Source organism: Phyllostomus hastatus, unplaced genomic scaffold (genome assembly GCF_019186645.2).
Source record: "Phyllostomus hastatus isolate PE091 unplaced genomic scaffold, TTU_PhHast_1.1 phas_contig_17, whole genome shotgun sequence".
Classification (NCBI taxonomy): domain Eukaryota; kingdom Metazoa; phylum Chordata; class Mammalia; order Chiroptera; family Phyllostomidae; genus Phyllostomus; species Phyllostomus hastatus.
The window spans coordinates 44,867,406-44,886,091 of NW_025333664.1; the positions used below are offsets into that span (position 1 = coordinate 44,867,406).

The following is an 18,686-nucleotide window of genomic DNA, read 5'->3' on the forward strand; positions in this document are numbered from 1 at the left end:
CCAAACCATGCAGTCTCTTGTGGCAAATGTTCATTCCTGCACCAGAAAACTATGTTGAAAATGAGGAAAAGCTCAGTCCTGTGTTTACAGATCAAAAGGTCCAAAACTCACCTGTCTTCAGAGCTGCCAGAGGCTCAGTATAACCAGATGTGGCCTTCTTCCCTGAATGGACTCCATATAGCAAATGGAGCGACTGGCTCTGCTGCTGCTTAAGCCAGACTCATCTTTCAGAAAGTGCTCATGCAATTTGGTTACAAATCTTATCAATTTGTCAGTATGCTTGTACCAAATTTAAAAGCTAGGCTTTGGAGGAATTATTGGCAAATAAGGAATGTACTCTCAATGCAAAGTATCAAAGCATATTAACATTTTCTGAACGCTTCTTTTGTGGTCTGTCCTACACTAAATACCACATATTATTTCATTAGCTCTTCACACCAACACAAGGAAATAGATATTATTACTGTCCCCATTCTACAAATGAGGCAGCTAATCTTCAAGGAAGTTAACTCACTTGCCACAATCACTGCTACAGAAGTTACCATATTTTGCCATGTATAATGCACTTTTTGCCCAAATTTTTGAAGGAAAAATAAAGATGTGCATTATATGTGGGCAGTACTAATTCCATATCTGTATAAGTGTTTTTAATTCTTTTATTTATACTTACACATTAAAAATGTAACTCTAGAAAGCAATAATAATATCTGTATGCAAAATAACACCCTGGAACATGATAATCAGTTTTGTTTCTAAATATAAATAACATTTTTAAAAAATTATTTTACTGTTGTTCAATTACAGTTGTCTACATTTACCTCCCACCACTTCCCTCAGCCCCAGCCAAACCCACCTCCCTCTCTTGCTCCCACCACCCCCCTTGGTTTTGTCCATGTGTCTTTTGTAGTTGTCCCTGAAAACTTTTTCCCCCCATTACCGCCCCCCCAACCTCCCCTCTGGTTACTGTCAGATTGTTCTTAATTTCAATGTCTCTGTTTATATTTTGCTTGCTTTTTTCTTTTGTTGATTAGGTTCCAGTTAAAGGTGAGATCATATGGTATTTGTCTCTAACCACCTGGTTTATGTCACTTAGCATAATGCTCTCAAGTTCCATCCATGCTGGTGCAAAGGGTAGGATAATTAAATTAAAAAATTAAAGATTTTTTTTCTGAAAGTTTGGGCCAAAAGTGGGTGTGCATCATACATGAGAGCACATTACACATGGCAAAATACAGTAAGTTACAAAAGTAGTTTTACGTTTATGCCCAATTAAAAGAGTATTTTAAAAAGAAATTTACTGGCTTAAAACTGAGAAGTCCAAACTTCAGGGTTGATTTCATTCCCATACAGTCATCAAGTTTGATTTCTCCTTATCTCTCCTGTCTGCCTCCTTATAAGGGGCTCCCCACTCAGGGAATGTGATGGCCGCAGCAGCACCATCTACATAACACATGTCCAGAAGGAGAAACAGAAAAAGCATCTTTCCCAAAATCCCCTATAAAATTCTCTAGACTGGATAGTCCAAACTGGGCCTCCAACTACTGTACAACTATGCCTAGTACATACAGTGCTTGTGTTTTGCTCTGTAGACCCAGAAGTATCTCTAACCTCCCAAAATCAAAAACCATAGTGGAAATAAAAACCAGACTTGCTTCTGAGAGTACAGAAATGACTGTTAGAGGGGAATAATTACAACTACAATGTTGTGGAGCAGTTATTTCAATCCAGAACTGTCTATTCAAACAGTACTGAGTCCTTGCTATGGATCAGGCACAATTTTAGATGATGGCAACACAAACCTGGAAGGTTCCTGCTCTCCCATCCTCCTGCTACTGGCTCTGCTGGCTCTCAGGGCTAAAGCCTTGCATTTTTACTAGACCTTGGAGCTGGAAAATGTTCTCCTAATTTTAGCTTTGAAGCAGGTTTCTCAGCCTCAACTGTAAACTCAGTAATAATGTCATCTCTTCCAAAGTTTTAAAAATGAAAGTGTGGACTCTAAGAAGAGATACAGCCATCTGCCAGGAATGGGTCCTCCTGGTTTATTGGGCTCAAATTCATAACCACAATCTGGCAGCCATTGCTGACAGAAGCCTCTCATGCACACTGCATCTCAGGGAAGTACAACAGATCAGGGTGCCAAGACTTCTTGCCATCAATCTTTATAAAGAAGTTTCTGGAATTATATTTTGACCAATGGGCTAAGGCCTCCCCGACTTGTTCAATCAGAACTGTGCAGTTATATCATCACTTGTGCATTTATGAAACAATCAGAAAATCTCCGTAAAGACCAGTTAGGGTGTCTAATTCCAACCAATCAGGGCAGTACTATGTGGACCAATCAAACTATGTAAATTTGGATTTCCCATTTGCATAGAAATAGACTAATCAGGGACCAGGGCAGAAACTTTCTCTATAAAAAGTGTGCCTTCCCTTTGGGAGGGGGTAGGGAGCATACTTTTGGGTTTCTTCCACTGGCTGTGTTTCCTAAGTTTGCACACTATTCACCTGAATAATGTCTCTCCTTTCACCTACCCCAGATTATAGATTCCTGTTGGCATTGGGTTGGCAGCAGAGCTCATTTGCTAACAAAATAAAAAGGGCTTACATAGAAAACATGAAGAAACAAAGCAGTAGATATCCAACCTAATGGTATGTAGAAAGTCAACTCTCATTCTCATTCCATTAATGCTGATTTGCTTTTTTTTTTGTATATTACATCTGAATTTTATTTACTCAGGATTTATAAAGATATTTTAGTGTGAAAACTCTCCATAGATGCTAGTTTACCCTCTCTACTCAGCCTATAATTTAATTTTTATAATCCAAATTTTTCACCTATTTAAGTGGGTGGGAGAGGTCACTCATAAGAGAACTCACCCACTTTCTAAATATGTCCTGAAATCTGAGAGCAAGAATTCTGCTAGGGATGCAAGAGAATGTATGTCATTGGGTAGCTAACAACGTATGAGTTGAATGCAACACACTCTTAAGGATGTAGGAACATCAGTAAAATTCATGCACCCAGATACTCCCACAGGTTTGCAAAGAATTATTCAGTCTTTCAGACCAGTGGACAGACCTATGAATCTTGTGTCTACAAAACAAGCCTCAACAGATTCAAGAAAATTGAAATCATATCAAGCATTTTCTCTGACCACAAGGGACTGAAACTAGAAATCAACCTCAAGGAAAAAACCCAAAACACTCAAACTCATGGAGATTTAATAGCATGCTATTAAACAATGAATGGGTCAAGAATGATGTCACAGGTGGGCACAGGTAACCAGGTTCTTAGTGATCAGGACAAAGAATTGAACCGAACACCCAGAGTTCATAGAAGAGAACATGGGAGCAGACCAACTCCAAGCAGAGATTGACCTCATGTGCTGGAGGGATTCTATTCTTATAGGGCAGATCCTTCCTGGCTAGTTTTGTTGGACTTTACTGAGTATATACAAGTAGTTGCATTACTTTAAAGCTACTCCGCATGTGGTTTCCCATGATTCTCCCCGATTGGCCACCAGGGAAAAGGGTCCCACAATGCTACCAAATTGATCCCCGTTTCTCCTGGGGTCCCCCTGTACTAGGTTCACCTTTCCCTAAGCCAGAGAATTATAGCTCTCCATGATAGAGATTGGTGAAAAAGAAAAGAGTTATTTATTTAAGTTATACAGACTAAAAGTAATGAATTAATGTCTTTGTTAAAATCCCAAAGTCCCTTAAAACACTCACAAACACACACTGTCCTTCCTTCTCCCTTTGCCCAGTCTGGGGTACCGTATCTCAGGAAAAGAAACAGAAGTCCGTGGCTTAGGCAGCTCTCGGTTTTTCCTAGTAATTTGTGCTCAGCTGGCAGGCCTTCCTTAGTTCCCAGCACCATTGGTTGTGTTGCCAGGATCTCCAGCTAAAGCCTCGTGGTGATTCTTCTCATGGCTGCGGGGGGGAATCCCCTTTCTGGGAGAGCAACAGTGGCAGCAGCAGCAGTGCCCAGAGGACTAGCAGGGAGCTCATCATGCCCTGGCCCCAGGTCAAGAGCAGGTAGCTGCGAGGTTGGCCTGAGGCTCTGAGAGCCCGAGCGGTGAGCGTGGGCGCAGGGCACTGAAGCCTGGCGGTGGCCAGGTGGCCAGGTGGTGACCCGGTGCTCTCTAGTCACTTACTAGTGGCCCCTTCTCACGGCTGCAGCTGCAGAGCCAGCTGGGGCTCAGAGCCAGGTGGTAGAGGAGCTGCAGGTGGCTGCATCATGGATGGTGTCTGTGCGGCTGCAGGACTCCCCATTCTGCTAAAGCCGCATGGTTCTCTCTTCAATGGACGCCAAGTCTGGGTTTTAAATCCCTGCACCAATCTTCCTCTGCAGCCTCATTTCCGACTCCTCCCACACTCACATGCCAGAACTCTCAAAGCCTTTCAGCTTTACTGGACTGGCATTGTGGGTCTGGGCAGGTGCAGCCCCATGTCATGGAACCAATCATCTCCAAGTTCTCATGCAGGTACAGGCGTGGTAACCAGGGGGAGTTGCCTCCCAGGCACCATAACTAGGGAAAGCTACTTCCATTTCCCTGGCTCGGAGCTTGGCTAGAGCTATTTAACATATCTATGTAACCAGCCAAAGGCCATAGATATGTTAAAAGGCCACACCAGAGGGCAGCTGCAAGGCTGTTGCTATGGGAAACAGCTCTCAATGGCCCTGCTCCATTTGTCCCTTTCCCCAACCCACACCTGGGGTGGAAGGTGAGGACATCCTATATATTTTTTTAATATTTCCTGGACATCTTGAGTTCTGAACTTCACCACAAATCCCTCTTTTGGGAACCCTTTGGCTTCACCCTCCTACAATGAGATTAGGGAAGGAATAAAAAAGTTTCCGGAAACAAATGAAAATAAACTCACAATGACCCGAAACTTATGGGACACAGAGAAGGCAGTCATGAGAGGGAAGTTCATAGTAATACATGCCTACCTAAAAAAAATTAAAAGATTTCAAAAAAAAAACAATGTAAGCCTACACCTACAAGAACCAGAGGAACAACAACAAAGACAGCCCAGAGTTAGTAGAAGGAAAGAAATAACCAAGAGTAGAATTGAACGACGTAGAGACTAAAGAAACAATTCTAAGGATCAATAAATCCAGGGGCTGGTTCTTTGAAAAGATAAACAAAATCAACAAGCCTTTAAGCAGGTTCATCAAGGAAAAAAGAGAAAACCCAAATAAACACAATCAGAAATGAAAGAGGAGATATTACAACTGATACCACAGAAATACAAAGGATTATAAGCAATTACTATGAAGAACTATTTGCCAAGAAATTTGAAAACCTAGGTGAAATGGACAAATTTATAGAAAAATATAATCTTCCAAAACTGAATGGAGAAGAGGCACAAAGCCTGAATAGACCAATAACAGCAAATGAAATTGAAGCATAACTCAAAAAACTCCCAGCACATGAAAGATCTGGACCAGACAGTTTTACAGGAGGATTTTACAAAACATTTAAGGAAGAGCTAATACCTATCCTTCACATACTATTCCAAAAAATTCAAGAAGACAGAAGACTGCCAAACACTTCTTATGAAGTCTGAATCATCCTAATCCCAAAACCAGATAATGAGATAAGAAAGAAAGAAAATTACAAGCCAGTATCACTAATGAACATATACACTAAAATCCTTAACAAAATATTGGCAAACCTCATCCAGCAATACATTAAAAAGATCATACACCATGATCAGGTGGGGCTCATCCCAGGGATACAAGGATGTTACAATATTTACAAATCAAAAAATGTAATACATCGCATAAACAAAAGCAAAGACAAAAGTCACATGATCATATCAATAGATATGGAAAAAGAATTTGATAAGATACAGTATCTATTTATGATAAAAAAAAAAACTCAGCAAAGTCTGAATAGAGGGAACATTCCTCAACATAATAAAGGCCATACACGAGGGACCCACAACCAACAACATAGTCAATGGGCAAAAATGGAAAGCCATCCCCTAAAGGTCAGGAACAAGACAAGGATGCCCACTTTCACCACTTCTATTCAACATAGTATTGGAAGTCCTAGCCACAGTAATTGGACAAGAAGAAGAAATAAAAGGCATCCAAACTGGGAAGAAGGAAGCAAAACTGTCATTTTTTGCAGGTGACGTAACAGTTTACATAGGAAATCCTACAGACCCCACCAAAAAACTACTCAACCTAATAAGTGAATTTGGCAAAACAGCAGGATACAAAGTCAATATTCAGAAAACAAAGGCATTTTTGTACACTAACAATGAAGTATCAGAAAAAGAAAAAAAATCCCATTTTCTATAGCAATAAAAAAAAAAGCACCTAGGAATAAACCTAACCAAGGAGGTAAAAGACCTATACTCAGAAAACTACACAACACTGAAGAAAGGAATTAAGGAGCACACAAACAAATGGAAGCATGAACCATATTCATGGATTGGAAGAATTAACATCATCAAAATGTCCATATTACCCAAAGCAATTTATAGATTCAATGCAATCCCTATTACAGTATCAATGACATATTTCACAGATATGGAACAGACATTTCAAATATTTATATGGAACCACAAACAATTCCAAATAGCTGCAGCAATGTTGAGAAAGAAGAACGAAGTAGGAGGGATCATAATACCTCATATCAAACCACATTATATGGTTACTGTGATCAAAACAAGTCTGGTACTGGCATAAGAACAGACACACAGGCCAACAGAACAGAATAGAGAGCCCAGAAATAAAGCCAAGCCTCTATGGTCAATTAATATTTAATAAAAGGAGTAGAAGCATAAAATGGAGTAAAAATAGCCTCTTCAACAAATGGTGTTGGGAGATCTGGACACCTACATGCAAAAAATGAAACTTAATTACCAACTTATACCACACACAAAAATAAATTCAAGGTGGATAAAAGACTTAAATATAACTTGCAACACCATAAAAGTCCTAGAGGAAAATATTGGCAAGACAATCTCAGATATTTCACGCAGCAATATTCTCACCAATATGCCCCCTAGAGCAAGAGACCTAAAGGAAAGAATAAACAAATGGGACCTCATCAAAATAAAAACCTTCTGCACAGCTAAAAAAAAGAGCAATAAAATGTAAAAAGGACCAACTCTGTGGGAAAACATATTTGCCAATGATACCTTGGACAAGGATTTGATCTCCAAAATAGATAAAGAATTCACATGAGTCCACTCCAGGAAGACAAACAACCCAATTAGAAAACGGAGGAAAGACTTGAACAGACAATTCTCCAAAGAGGACATACAGAGGGCCCAGAAATATATGAAAAGATGCTCAGCATCACTAGCCATCAGAGAGATGCAAATTAAAACCACAAGGAGATACTACTTCACACTGGTGAGAAGTTCCATCATAAATAAATCAACAAACAAGAGTTGGACAGCATGTGGAGAAAAGGGAACCCCAGTACACTGTTGGTGGGAATGTAGACTGGTATAGCCACTGTGGAAAACAGTATGAAATTTCCTCAGAAAACTAAAAGTGGAACTTCCTTTTGACCTGGCAATTCTACTATTGGGATTATATCCTAAGAATCCTGAAACACCGATCATAAGAACCTATGCACCCCAGTATTCATAGCAGCACAGTTTACAATAGCCAAGTGCTGGGGGCAATCTGAGTGTCTATCAGTAAATGAATGGATCAAAAAACTATGGTACATTTGCATGATAGAATACTACACAGCAGAAAGAAAGGCACTCCTACCTTTCTCAACAGCATGGATGAAACTGGACAGCATTGTGCTAAGTGAAATAAGCCAGATGGTGAAAGCAAATACCATATGATCTCACAGGTAAGTGGAACCTAATCAACAAAACAAACAAGCAAAATATGAACTGAGACATTCAAATTAAGAACAATCTGACAATAACCAGAATGGAGATGGGAGGGGATAATTGGTGGGAAGCAGGGAAAGGTTTTCAGGAACAACTATAAAAGACACATAGTCAAAAACAAGCAGTATTGCGGTGGGGGGGGGCGGTGGCGGGATATAGATAGGTGTATTTGAACAATAAAATGTAAAAAAATTAAAAAACAACTAAAAAACACCTAGCTGGCGTAGCTCAGTGGATTGAGCGCGGGCTGCGAACCAAAGTGTGGCAGGTTCGATTCCCGGTCAGGGTACATGCCTGGGTTGCAGGCCATGACCCCCAGCAACCACACATTGATGTTTCTCTCTCTCTCTCTATCTCCCTCCCTTCCCTCTCTAAAAATAAATAAATAAAATCTTAAAAGAAAATAAAACAAAAGAATCTTTTGTCTTAAGAAACCAAAGTTTTATATTTATGCTATAAACTGTAATTTCCTGAGTCCCATGCTAATTGGTTGCATTCTATTGAGCTTGTTGTTCTAAACAAAATTTCAGTTAAAATAAAAGTCCAGGCTCCAGATTGGTGAAATTTAGCTAGTTTCAAAGACAGTGCATAAAGTATCACATAGCTAGGAGGTTCTGAGCCAGAGCTTGAGCCGTTCTTCTTCTGCCCTCAATTCACTGGTCATAAGAAGGTTAAGTTTCCCTAGTTGGCATGCGTTGGTTACTTCCAGCCCTACCCACACCCTTAACTCTTCCTGAACTTTTACTTTAATTTCCTACTTAATATAAATTGGTTTTCCTCAATGCGTACTTGAGTTCCACAGACGATTTGCGGACTTCACTCACAGACTGGTGGAGTTTCCCTGGTGTCCCCGCGGGACACACTGACTCCCTACATGTTATCTCCGATTGAAAGCCTTAAGATGCGTTACTGTTGCTGCTGGTTTCCGGGAATTGCATCAAGTAGAGAAACTTCACTGGTCTTAACTGGGATCACCCCAACTTCTAGAGAATGAGGGATATCGCGATCCTGCACTCACATTCCCTATCTTTCCTCATTAAGCGATCACCTTGGCGGCAGAGCAGACCGCCCCCACCCCCTCCCCGGTTAATTTCCGGCCTGAAGAGAGAACTTGGAAGTTTTAGCCAACCAGGAATCTCACCTAACAAGTACGCCTGCGTCAGTGATCAGCTTAGACCAATGAAAACTCCAGCGCGGATTTGCAGTGGCATTCTGGGAAAGCGCCTTTCCCGGAAGTACCCTTCTCCTTTGAGACTCACCTAGGTGGAGCTAGCCTCCGAGACCGCCATCCCAGTGGTTGGCACAGATGCCCTTCAAGTGGAGGTGGGAGTGGGTGGTTTCGGGGCGCTAGGATGATAGTGGAGCATCGGGGACTGCGCGGTGTAACCCGTGGAAGGAAGTGTAAAGTCTCCAGGCTCAGAAGTCCTGCAGCCCAGGCGGGACCTCCCGGGGGAAAGAGAGGCCAAGGACGACTCCTTCTTTCTAAGTGACGGCAGAGCACCGAGCATTGGCGGGCCCTCCCTGTGACCTTCCGGGGCGGGCTGTTGGAGGACCTGTGGCCCGCGTTCTGGTGGCCGGACCGGGGCCGCCTCTACCGGTGCTGACCCGGCAGACCGAGTTCGCCATTCACGTCGATCCTGACCTTCGCTGGCATAGGTAGGTGATCTGCTGGACAGTCTGAGGGACTCACTAGCCATCTCCTATGTGTGTCTCCCACGCACTCCCTCCATTGTCAGGATTAAGCTAGGTTTTGTCCCTTCTCCAGGTGGCAGCGCCGCAGTTCTGTGTCAAGCTATGGCCTGTGAGAAAGCTGAATAGTAAATTCGCTTGACGACGACGACGAAGTAGCAGTGTACAGTGTACACCTTTCTGTCCAGAAGATGGCCAAAATAAGCTTGCTTTACGTGTTTGGGTAAAAGCCACTCACCACGAGAAATGAGGCCTGTTTCATATTCTTTGGTACAGCTCCAAAGAACGAGACGACAGGGACCTTGGAAGTCGGCGACCTTCATAGTCGCTTTTATTCCTCTTCTTTTCGGTCTCGTTTTTTCTGACTTGATGGGGAGCTGGCCTTAAGCTCTGTACGTGACTGAACTAAAGCAAGTGGAAGTGGTCGTTTTAATAAGCATCCGGCAGGGCAGGTTGTTAAAACTGTTTGGAAAACACGCTTCATTGGAACCGAAAATATGAGCCGGGGGGGGAGATGAAGGGTGTTTCTGAGATTGAATTGAGATGATAGAAAGACTGAGGAATGTCAGGATGATGAATAATGTGGACCTTTGGTGATTGAGAATTCCTGCAACAGAGAAATGTGGGCCCTTGAAAGGAAATTATCAAACTAGCGATCCAGAAATTGTGCTGTTATGAACTTGATTTCATAAGTACAGGAACTTAAAAAATAAGCAAGTAAAAGGACAGCATAATCTTGACAACATTTGCAAGATCCACACACGTTCTTATAAATGATAAAGAGTGTCCTTACTGCCAAGATCCAAACCTAAGTTTTAATTTTCTTTTTATTATTTTATTTATTTATTTATTTATTTATTTATTATTAATAATTATACTTTTTTAGTATAATTATTATCATAGTAATACCCTCCCATCCATTTGTGCTGTGGTGACCATTAAATGAGGTAGTGCGTGTAAAACACTTAACAAATAGCCAGCTCACAGTGTTTGTTGAGGCTTGACTTTAGGTTCCTGAAGGGAACAGAAAAACCAAAGTCTACATCTGGCTCTGGAAATGCTCGTTCCTAGAACCACGCTCCCTCCCAGCTCCTTACAGTTCTTGACAGGAGGCAGAGGTCTCCATCTTTCTCAGCCCTTAAAAGTACCTGACTCCTTCCCAGTCCAGTGGGGAATTTTTTTTATCTATTTCATTAAAAAAGTTAAGATCTGTGAAATGAAAAATTTGTTCAATATTTAATTTTGTAAGTCTAAACATACCCACTATTTTAGTAATGTTGTCTTCTGGTGGATTTCTTTTTGGTGAAATATTTTAATCACGCAAAAATGAACAGAGAACTGTAGTAGTTATACCATACTCTGGGCAGGGGGAGGACAATAGTATTTCTTCATGCTTTTGGGCTTTTTAAAGGAAATGTGGCATCTCAGCTACAGTTGAAATGCTTTTATGCCACCCCTACTCTCCACTACCACCCCTCAGAATTTCTTTGATTCTAACTTGTCTTTCCATTGTGGCTTACAGGACTTACTTGGTAAGTAGTTGTGCTCACAGATGCTATGTGTTCTCCATTCTCATTCTCAATCAGCTGCCAGGTTTCTTACAGCTTATCATGAGGATTATGGCCATCGTTCTGGTTCTGTCCTTGTGGCATTTGTTCTTTTACCCTCTTAAGAAACCTGCCTTTTAAAAAAAGCAGAAATGAAAACAAAAAAACTTATAGTATCTGTGGAGTGGACTCATGCATGATAGGCTATCACAGACTGTCACAAGCTGATGAGCATATGCCATCTGATTGGCCTTTATTAGGCCACTGTTCTCTTCAACGAGGTCCACTGTCTTTACCTAGGATAAATTTTCCACACTTTTCTAGGGACAGGAACACCTGTTCCACACTTTTAGGAAAAAGTGGCCTTCCATGATCAAGTATGCTGTTTTATAAAATGAAGTTTTTAACATTCATAGTAATAGCTACCATTTACTGAGCATGTAGGCATCAGGCTTTTCTAACTAAGCACTTAGAATACAGTTGTATTTAATTTTCACATTACGACTATACCACAAGTGGTAATCCATTTTAAGATAAGAAAACTGAGGTTTAGTAAGATTAGGTGTCAGCAGCAATTTGAGCCTAGAGTCATCTCTCTATAGTATGTAATTGTTTTGCCAGCAATAAAAAACTTGTCAGGACAGTATGAAGTTCAGTGTTAACATGGGGTCTTTTTGACCTTCCTGCCCCACAGTGCCAGCTCCCTCAGGTACAGGAATCACCTGGAAGGAGGCCTCCTTCAGCAAAACCAGAGATGGCATCAGTGGACTTCAAGACTTACGTGGATCAGGCCTGCAGGGCTGCTGAGGAGTTTGTCAACGTCTACTACACCACCATGGATAAGCGGAGGCGTCTGCTGTCCCGCCTATACATGGGCACAGCCACCCTGGTGTGGAACGGAAATGCTGTTTCAGGGCAAGAGTCTTTGAGTGAGTTTTTTGAAATGTTGCCTTCCAGTGAGTTCCAAATTAATGTGGTTGACTGCCAGCCTGTACATGATGAAGCCACCCCAAGCCAGACCACAGTCCTTGTTGTGATCTGTGGAACAGTGAAGTTTGAAGGCAACAAACAACGGGACTTCAACCAGAACTTCCTCCTGACTGCCCAGGCTTCACCCAGTAATACAGTGTGGAAGATAGCAAGTGACTGCTTCCGGTTCCAGGACTGGGCCAGCTAATAGAGCTAGAAAGGCCTCTGCTTCAGCTCCACCTCTGGAGGGAAATGCAGACCTCAAAATGTGGGTATACAGTGTCTTTTCTGTTGTTGTAAGATACACTACGCAGGCTGAACTCTGCATTTGTTTCAGTCCAAGGAGCCTCTTTCTGAGTATATTTGTTTGTCATAGTTGCCTTTTCATAGTAGTAAAACCTTCTATTTTTCTACTTGTCCAGTAGACACTCTGGTTCTGGAAATTCTGACAAATAAAACAATTACAGATGTTCATTTTCTCTTGCCTGATGTGTTTGACCAGGTTTTAAGGAGAAGGTAAGTTAGCAGTAAGCTTTGTAGAAGTGTGAGGTCCAAGGCCAAGCACCTGCACCAGAAACAGGTGTATACCCAGGTATAGTGGAGCTGGGCTTCACGACCATTTCCACACTGTAATTCCTTGGGACATTTTGAAATTACTTTTGCTCAGGCCACACATCCCAGATCAACTTTCCTGAATGTCTGAGGGTAGGACTGGGCATTGGCATTTTTCAAAAGCACCTTGGGTGTCTTAATATGCAGTTTACCTTAGAATACATCAGAATCACCTAATGGAGGTGGCTGGGCCCTACCTTAAAACCTTAGCTGAGAGTTACATGAATGAGAACAGGTGAAATACTAAAGAGCTCATAACTGCTTGTAAATGAAGCATCTATATTAACTAATCTCTTATAAAGAGAATGTGAAGAACTGCTTTTATGAAGTACTGAGGTTGGGGTAGGGAAGGCACCAGAATTAAAAGCTAGTTTTATTGACTGAAGATCAACTCTATAATTGTATTTCTCCAATGTAAAAGAGTAATAGAAAACTGTAATGTTTCATCATCCTTTGGCCAATAGGTGAGATCTTGTGGCTACATGACTTCTCAGTTAAATTTTCTTTGTTAGGTTTGGGGTAGGGTGTGGGTTAGGATTTGGAAAGGGAAAATTGAGAAGGAAAAGAACACTGATGTGTACAGTGGCACAGATGAGACTTTCCTCCCGATACCCTCCCCCTTCTCTAGTTACTGAAACTCAATGTTTAGTGAGACAAAGTACCCACCTAAAAGAGAACTTTCCAGCTGAGTTTATAGCTATGTTTGGCATGTGATCAAGTTCCAGCCAATAATGTAGAAATAGAAGGGCTGGGGTTGTAGGAGAATCTTGTTTCAAAAGACACTTCCTCTGTCTTGCTGCCTAGAAGGCAGCAATGATGGCTGGACCACTGGTTTGTGTTGAGCTGGTGGGAGCCTAGGTCCCTGGTGATCATATGAAACCACCAAAAAGTCCTATCTTTAAGCCATTACTGGCTCAGGGCATATGTCACATACTGTAGTAAAACCTATTCCCAAGTGAGAAAAAAGGTTTGCAATGGGCATACAGGGGGTGTGCCCCAGTAAGGGGATTTGTCTGCCAAGGCACTGTGGGGAACCAAAGTAGGCACAGGTGCGTTCCTTCCACTCAAAGAGTTTGTAATCAGAAAGTAAGATATTGAAATGGTAAATTAAATTCAGTGTCAAAGACACATAAAAAGTGATTCAGCTAGCCACACAGATGGGTGCATAGTAAGATGAAGCAAGCAGTTCAGCCAGGATACTGGTAAAATATTGTACATATGAGACATGAGCATGTGGTTCTAAATCAAGATGTAGAATTATCTGAGACCCTGGAACACTGTCCCTTAGGAGGAACGTGGAGTGGGTGGAAACAGTGCAGAGATTGATTTGGAGGGAGATGCTGCTGGCCTTCAAATCTCAAAGTCCTCCTCTTTAAGGGACCAGATGGAATGCCACGTCATTAACACAGGCCTGGACAGAGGGCGCAAGTCCATCAGGCTCAGAGAGCTTGACATGACACAAACTCCCTGGGGTCTGAATCATTGGCCTGACAAGCTTCAAGACAACAGCTGTTGTCCCCATGGAGCAATAGATTTGGGAAATAAAAAATACAGGTGGCATATTCTGAAGAGCACTAGGGTAGACCCTAGTGTCCATTCGTGGCCCCCCAGTGTCCATTTGTCCCTCCTTCAGGAACAAGGGAAAATGGGTTTTTGGTTCAGAAAGTACTCAGAAGAATGACCAGCCTTCCTTCAGCCACTTAGGGAGGGTGGTCCTGTGACTGGAGCAAGTGAGACACTTGAGGGAAGTCTTAAAAGATTGAGGCAGCCAATCTTTCTTCCCTCCCAACCTTCATACTGTTGTTTGGGAAGCAAGTGTGAGGACTGATGTTCTAGCAGTTTTACAGGGCCAATGAGGCCCATTTTGTGGCCACATGAAAAGTATGGAGGAATAGAAAGCAGGTACTACCAGTCCTGTCAACCTCATGGAGCTCCTCTAGCTTCTCTCAGGGAGCAAAAAATACAATTCCATTTTATTGAAGCCACTGTTCAATGATCCTTTTACATATAGCCAAACATAAGCAGTGAAAAACTGGAGAAGGGTATGTGAGATGAATACTGAGCCAGCAGTATCCATCACTGCAGATGCTCGTCGAAACACGAGAAAAACATACACAGGGACAATCAAGTCCTGCGCGGAAATAGGTACGAAACAGCCACTCTCTCTAGTGGAGAGTGCTCCGAGTCCCCACCTGAGTAGGCTTTTATTAAGAATACAGACACAGTTTGTGGATTACAGTCTGGCAGGGAAGATCAAAAGGAATAGGTAGTTTTCAAAGGGACTGACAACTCCCACTGGGATTCTGGGCTAAGAGTTTGTGTTTTATCACTTAAAAAGACTACAGGACCTAAAAGGCTAGTTTCATTTCCTGCCTGTGCCTCCATATTCTAATTCAATAGCATCCTCCAGCAAGCAGATCTCACAGGATCTTGCATATTCTATGTTCCAGGGCTGATTACCCCAGGGGTCCGCCGACTCTGGTCTGGACTGCACCGCCCCTGTTATTTCCGCAGGCCTGAGTCGGGCAGAGGAAACAAAGGCAGCCAGGAGACTTGGGTTTCTCACAGCTAAGAACAAGGACTCAGGATTTGACAAAGCCAAGGGGGCAGGGGTTGATGTTGATCACCCCTTCATTTCCACAGCCCCCCAAGTCCTTCCCTGAGGCCTCCACATGATCATGCCTGTCTGAGGTGATTCCCGCCATGGGAAATCTTACATGTCATTGGCTAACTGATCAAGCATAGGAGGCCAGGCACAGAACAGGCAGCATTCATGCCAGGGAAATAAGTTTTGTCTCCTTAGTGGCTCCTGGTCTGGAGGTCTCACTCAGCCTAAATCGAGGGGGATTATAGCTTCCTGAGATCAGGCAGGGTGGACTCCAACATGTCTATGCAACAAAGGACAGGCCATATTCCCATAAAGGCACAAGAAAATAATTAGAAAGGGAAAACAAAAATACATATGGAAGGAAGGTAGGAAGAAAATAATGCATAAACTCAATTTACTGTAATAGAATTAGTTAAGGTCAGCAATGAACACTGGTGGTTTCCCCACATCCATCCCCCTTGCCATTGCATAGCAGCCACCTAGGTGATAGCAGGAGGTACCACACCCCCATCAGACTGACAACAGCAAGGAAACCCTCAACTCCCCAGTGCTTATCAGGATGGGACCTTGGGTTGCCAGTGTCCATTGTCTCAAAAGGAGAGGAGGCAGGGTGTTTTGGGGAGAGATTTCCTGGGAGACTTTCCCCCTGCTCCAAGGCCACTGTTTTATCTCCCCACAGGGAAGAGTAGTGAGGTGCCATCTCCCTTGCCTCTAGCAGAAAGAGAAGGGAACTCGACAGAACCTGCTGAGTTAAGAAGAGGCCTGGAGTCTACATGACCCCACTGAACACAGGACATAAAATGCAGACACCCTATCTCTTAAGGAGAGGATGTCTCTGGATGGTAGAGACCACTGAGGCAAGGCTGAAAAGACCTTATTACCTGACTTCCCAAGAACATCAGGAGCCTTGCTTGCTTGAGGCATAAGATGTATTTAAAACTACTCAAAAAAAAAAAAAAAACCCTGCCTAATGTAAATACAGATATAGTTTAGATATAGACATGAAGACATCTGGCCCTACCACCCTCCGTTAGAGCCAAGGCCCTACTCCCTGCCTCTGTTCAGCCACCATCCTGCTTGGACTTTACAATTACTATTTAGTTGTCATCTCCTAGCTCTGGGGAAGGTGAGTCAGATGATCACTGGCTAGCATGAAGTGTATAAGGTGACCCTATTCCTAGAACATTCTGTCTTTTAACGTAAGCAGAAAGGATAAAGCTTTAGACCTTAATCTCCTGCTTTAGGCTGAAGATGAGCTATTTTGCTTTCTACCGTGATTTGCAGATGTGAGAGAGAGAGAGAGAGAGAGAGAGAGAGAGAGAGAGAGAGAGAGAGAGAGAGTGTGTGTGTGAAGTGCTATGCATGCAGCTCAGCCAAGGAACTCAGCCCCTCCCATCCCACCACAGAAGTCCCTGCCCTGAAACACCCCTCCAACCACCCCCAGTCCCAAACACACAAAGCTGGCAACATTTCTATTGCCTTTTTATATTTCAAAATTTCAGAACTTAGGCCTTTTGTAGGGCAAGGAAAAAGGTAGATTAGTAAAGGAAATTAAATATAACATCAGCAGACAGGCTGCTAATATGTAGTATCAACTGCAGTAGCCCCACCCTCCACAAGGAAAATGTGGCTTCCACATTAGAAACCACAGGGAGGGTGTCTGGCACCCACCACCTCCCTCAAGTGGCAGCAACCCTACACAACCTCATTTCTGTGTGGTTGGACCAGGTAGCAGTTTCAAAATGAAGGTCTGGTGGGAGTTGCATTGAGGATGGCCCTCAAACTTTGCTGTCTCACTGGGCACAACAAGGACCCTCATCTATTTCTGGGTGCTTCACAGGCTGGCAGTGAACTTGCTGGCACAGAATGAGTTGGAAGTGGTACACTGAAAACCTCACCCAGAACTGTCTGCCTGGAGATGGGACTTCCATCCTATGTCAGCATGGCCTCCTCCACCTCCAGCAGGGACAGCTTGTCTCTCTGCTCATCCATGCTGGTACAGTAAACATTGACAAGTTGGGTGGCAGCCTTGCACACTGGCTTGTGACATTTCTTCAAATACAATGAAAATATCATAATCTTGGATTCTAGACAAGGTAGCCTAGGAAAAACTTTCCTTTAGGGATGTTATGAGCTGCAAGCCTGGAAAGAGCCTCAGATGGCATTTTCAAAGCCTGATCCTTATTTCCAGATGCACTCTAGAAACCTTTTAGAGCTGTGCTTCTCTGGACCATCACCTAGGCATTTGCCAAGAATTCAGGTTCTCGGGCCCCACCACCAACCAAACCAACCATCCATGAAAATTCTGATGCTCAATAGGATGGAGGACCACTGATTTATTGGAACACCCACTCTTTTCTTTCACTAGGGGACTGTGATTTGTCAGAGAAGTGTAAAGGTTGAAAATGGGCATGGCAGAGCCCTGGCTGGTGTGGCTCAGTGTGTTGAGTGCCCACCTGCAAACTGAAAGGTCACCAGTTTGACTCCCAGTCAGGCACATGCCTGGATTGCAGGCAAGGTCCCTAGTTGGGGGCATGTGAGAAGCAGCCAATTGATGTTTCTCTCACACATCAATGTCAATGCCTTTCTCTCCCTCTTTCTCCTTTCCCCTATCTCTAAAAATAAATTTTAAAAAATCTTTTTAAAAAATGGGCATTGCAGAGACACCAACTGGGCCCAAATTTCAGCTGCTGCTCAGCTCCTACAAGCTTCAGTTTCCTCATCTGTATAGCGGGGTAGTATTATACCTGACATAAGTGTGTGCGGTATTTGTAGGACAGAGCCTGCTACATGGATCATGGTCAACAAAGATGAGCAGGATCAGTGTGCACCTGCTGAGCTTGGAACTGACCACATTTAGAAGTTTCTTGATTTGTGGCATTTCCTGAATATTGAATCTGAGTGAAAATGGTCCACCAGCACCCCCTTAGTTTTTCTCACTGTCTGTTTTACACCCCACACCCCATTTCACTTCTACCAGAATGCTCCAAGTAACTCTGCTCTTCACCTCCTACCCTCCCCAGACTCAGCTCCTATCCCTCCCACCTCTGCCCAGTCAGGGCCTTACCACTTCTCCCTCAGACTACCCAATATTTCCCTCTGCTCCCTGCCCACCCTTCTACTCTGCCTCTGTGGTTTTAATCAAACTGAAACCAAAGCCACAGTAAGAAACCAACAGACCTTGCTCTGTCATAGCCTCTTAGCTGAAGTTTTACCTGAGAGCTGACCTGTCTCAGAGACCTGGAAACAACGATAATCAGGAGATTGAAACACAGAAAAAGTGAGCCCCTCCCTTCCCCTTCTCCACACCATAATGTTACTGTCAGTATTTAGCGAGGAATGGGAAGCAAAGAGAACTAGATATTGAGCTTAATAAAACG

The 18,686-nt window shown here is 43.0% G+C and overlaps 1 protein-coding gene across 1 annotated transcript; it reads left to right on the top strand.

Annotated features, from left to right (window-relative positions):
• The first annotated feature begins 9,137 nt into the window (after positions 1-9,137).
• NXT1 (nuclear transport factor 2 like export factor 1) lies at positions 9,138-12,560 on the top strand. The gene is made up of 2 exons (XM_045832644.1): positions 9,138-9,537; positions 11,812-12,560. The coding sequence occupies exon 2, from the start codon at positions 11,872-11,874 to the stop codon at positions 12,292-12,294; it is 423 nt and encodes a 140-aa protein (XP_045688600.1). The 5' UTR covers positions 9,138-9,537; positions 11,812-11,871; the 3' UTR covers positions 12,295-12,560.
• The last annotated feature ends 6,126 nt before the right edge of the window (positions 12,561-18,686 follow it).

Coding starts and splice junctions, on each gene's coding strand:
- NXT1 (XM_045832644.1), top strand. CDS start 11,872: ATGGCATCAGTGGACTTCAAGACTTACGTGGATCAGGCCTGCAGGGCT.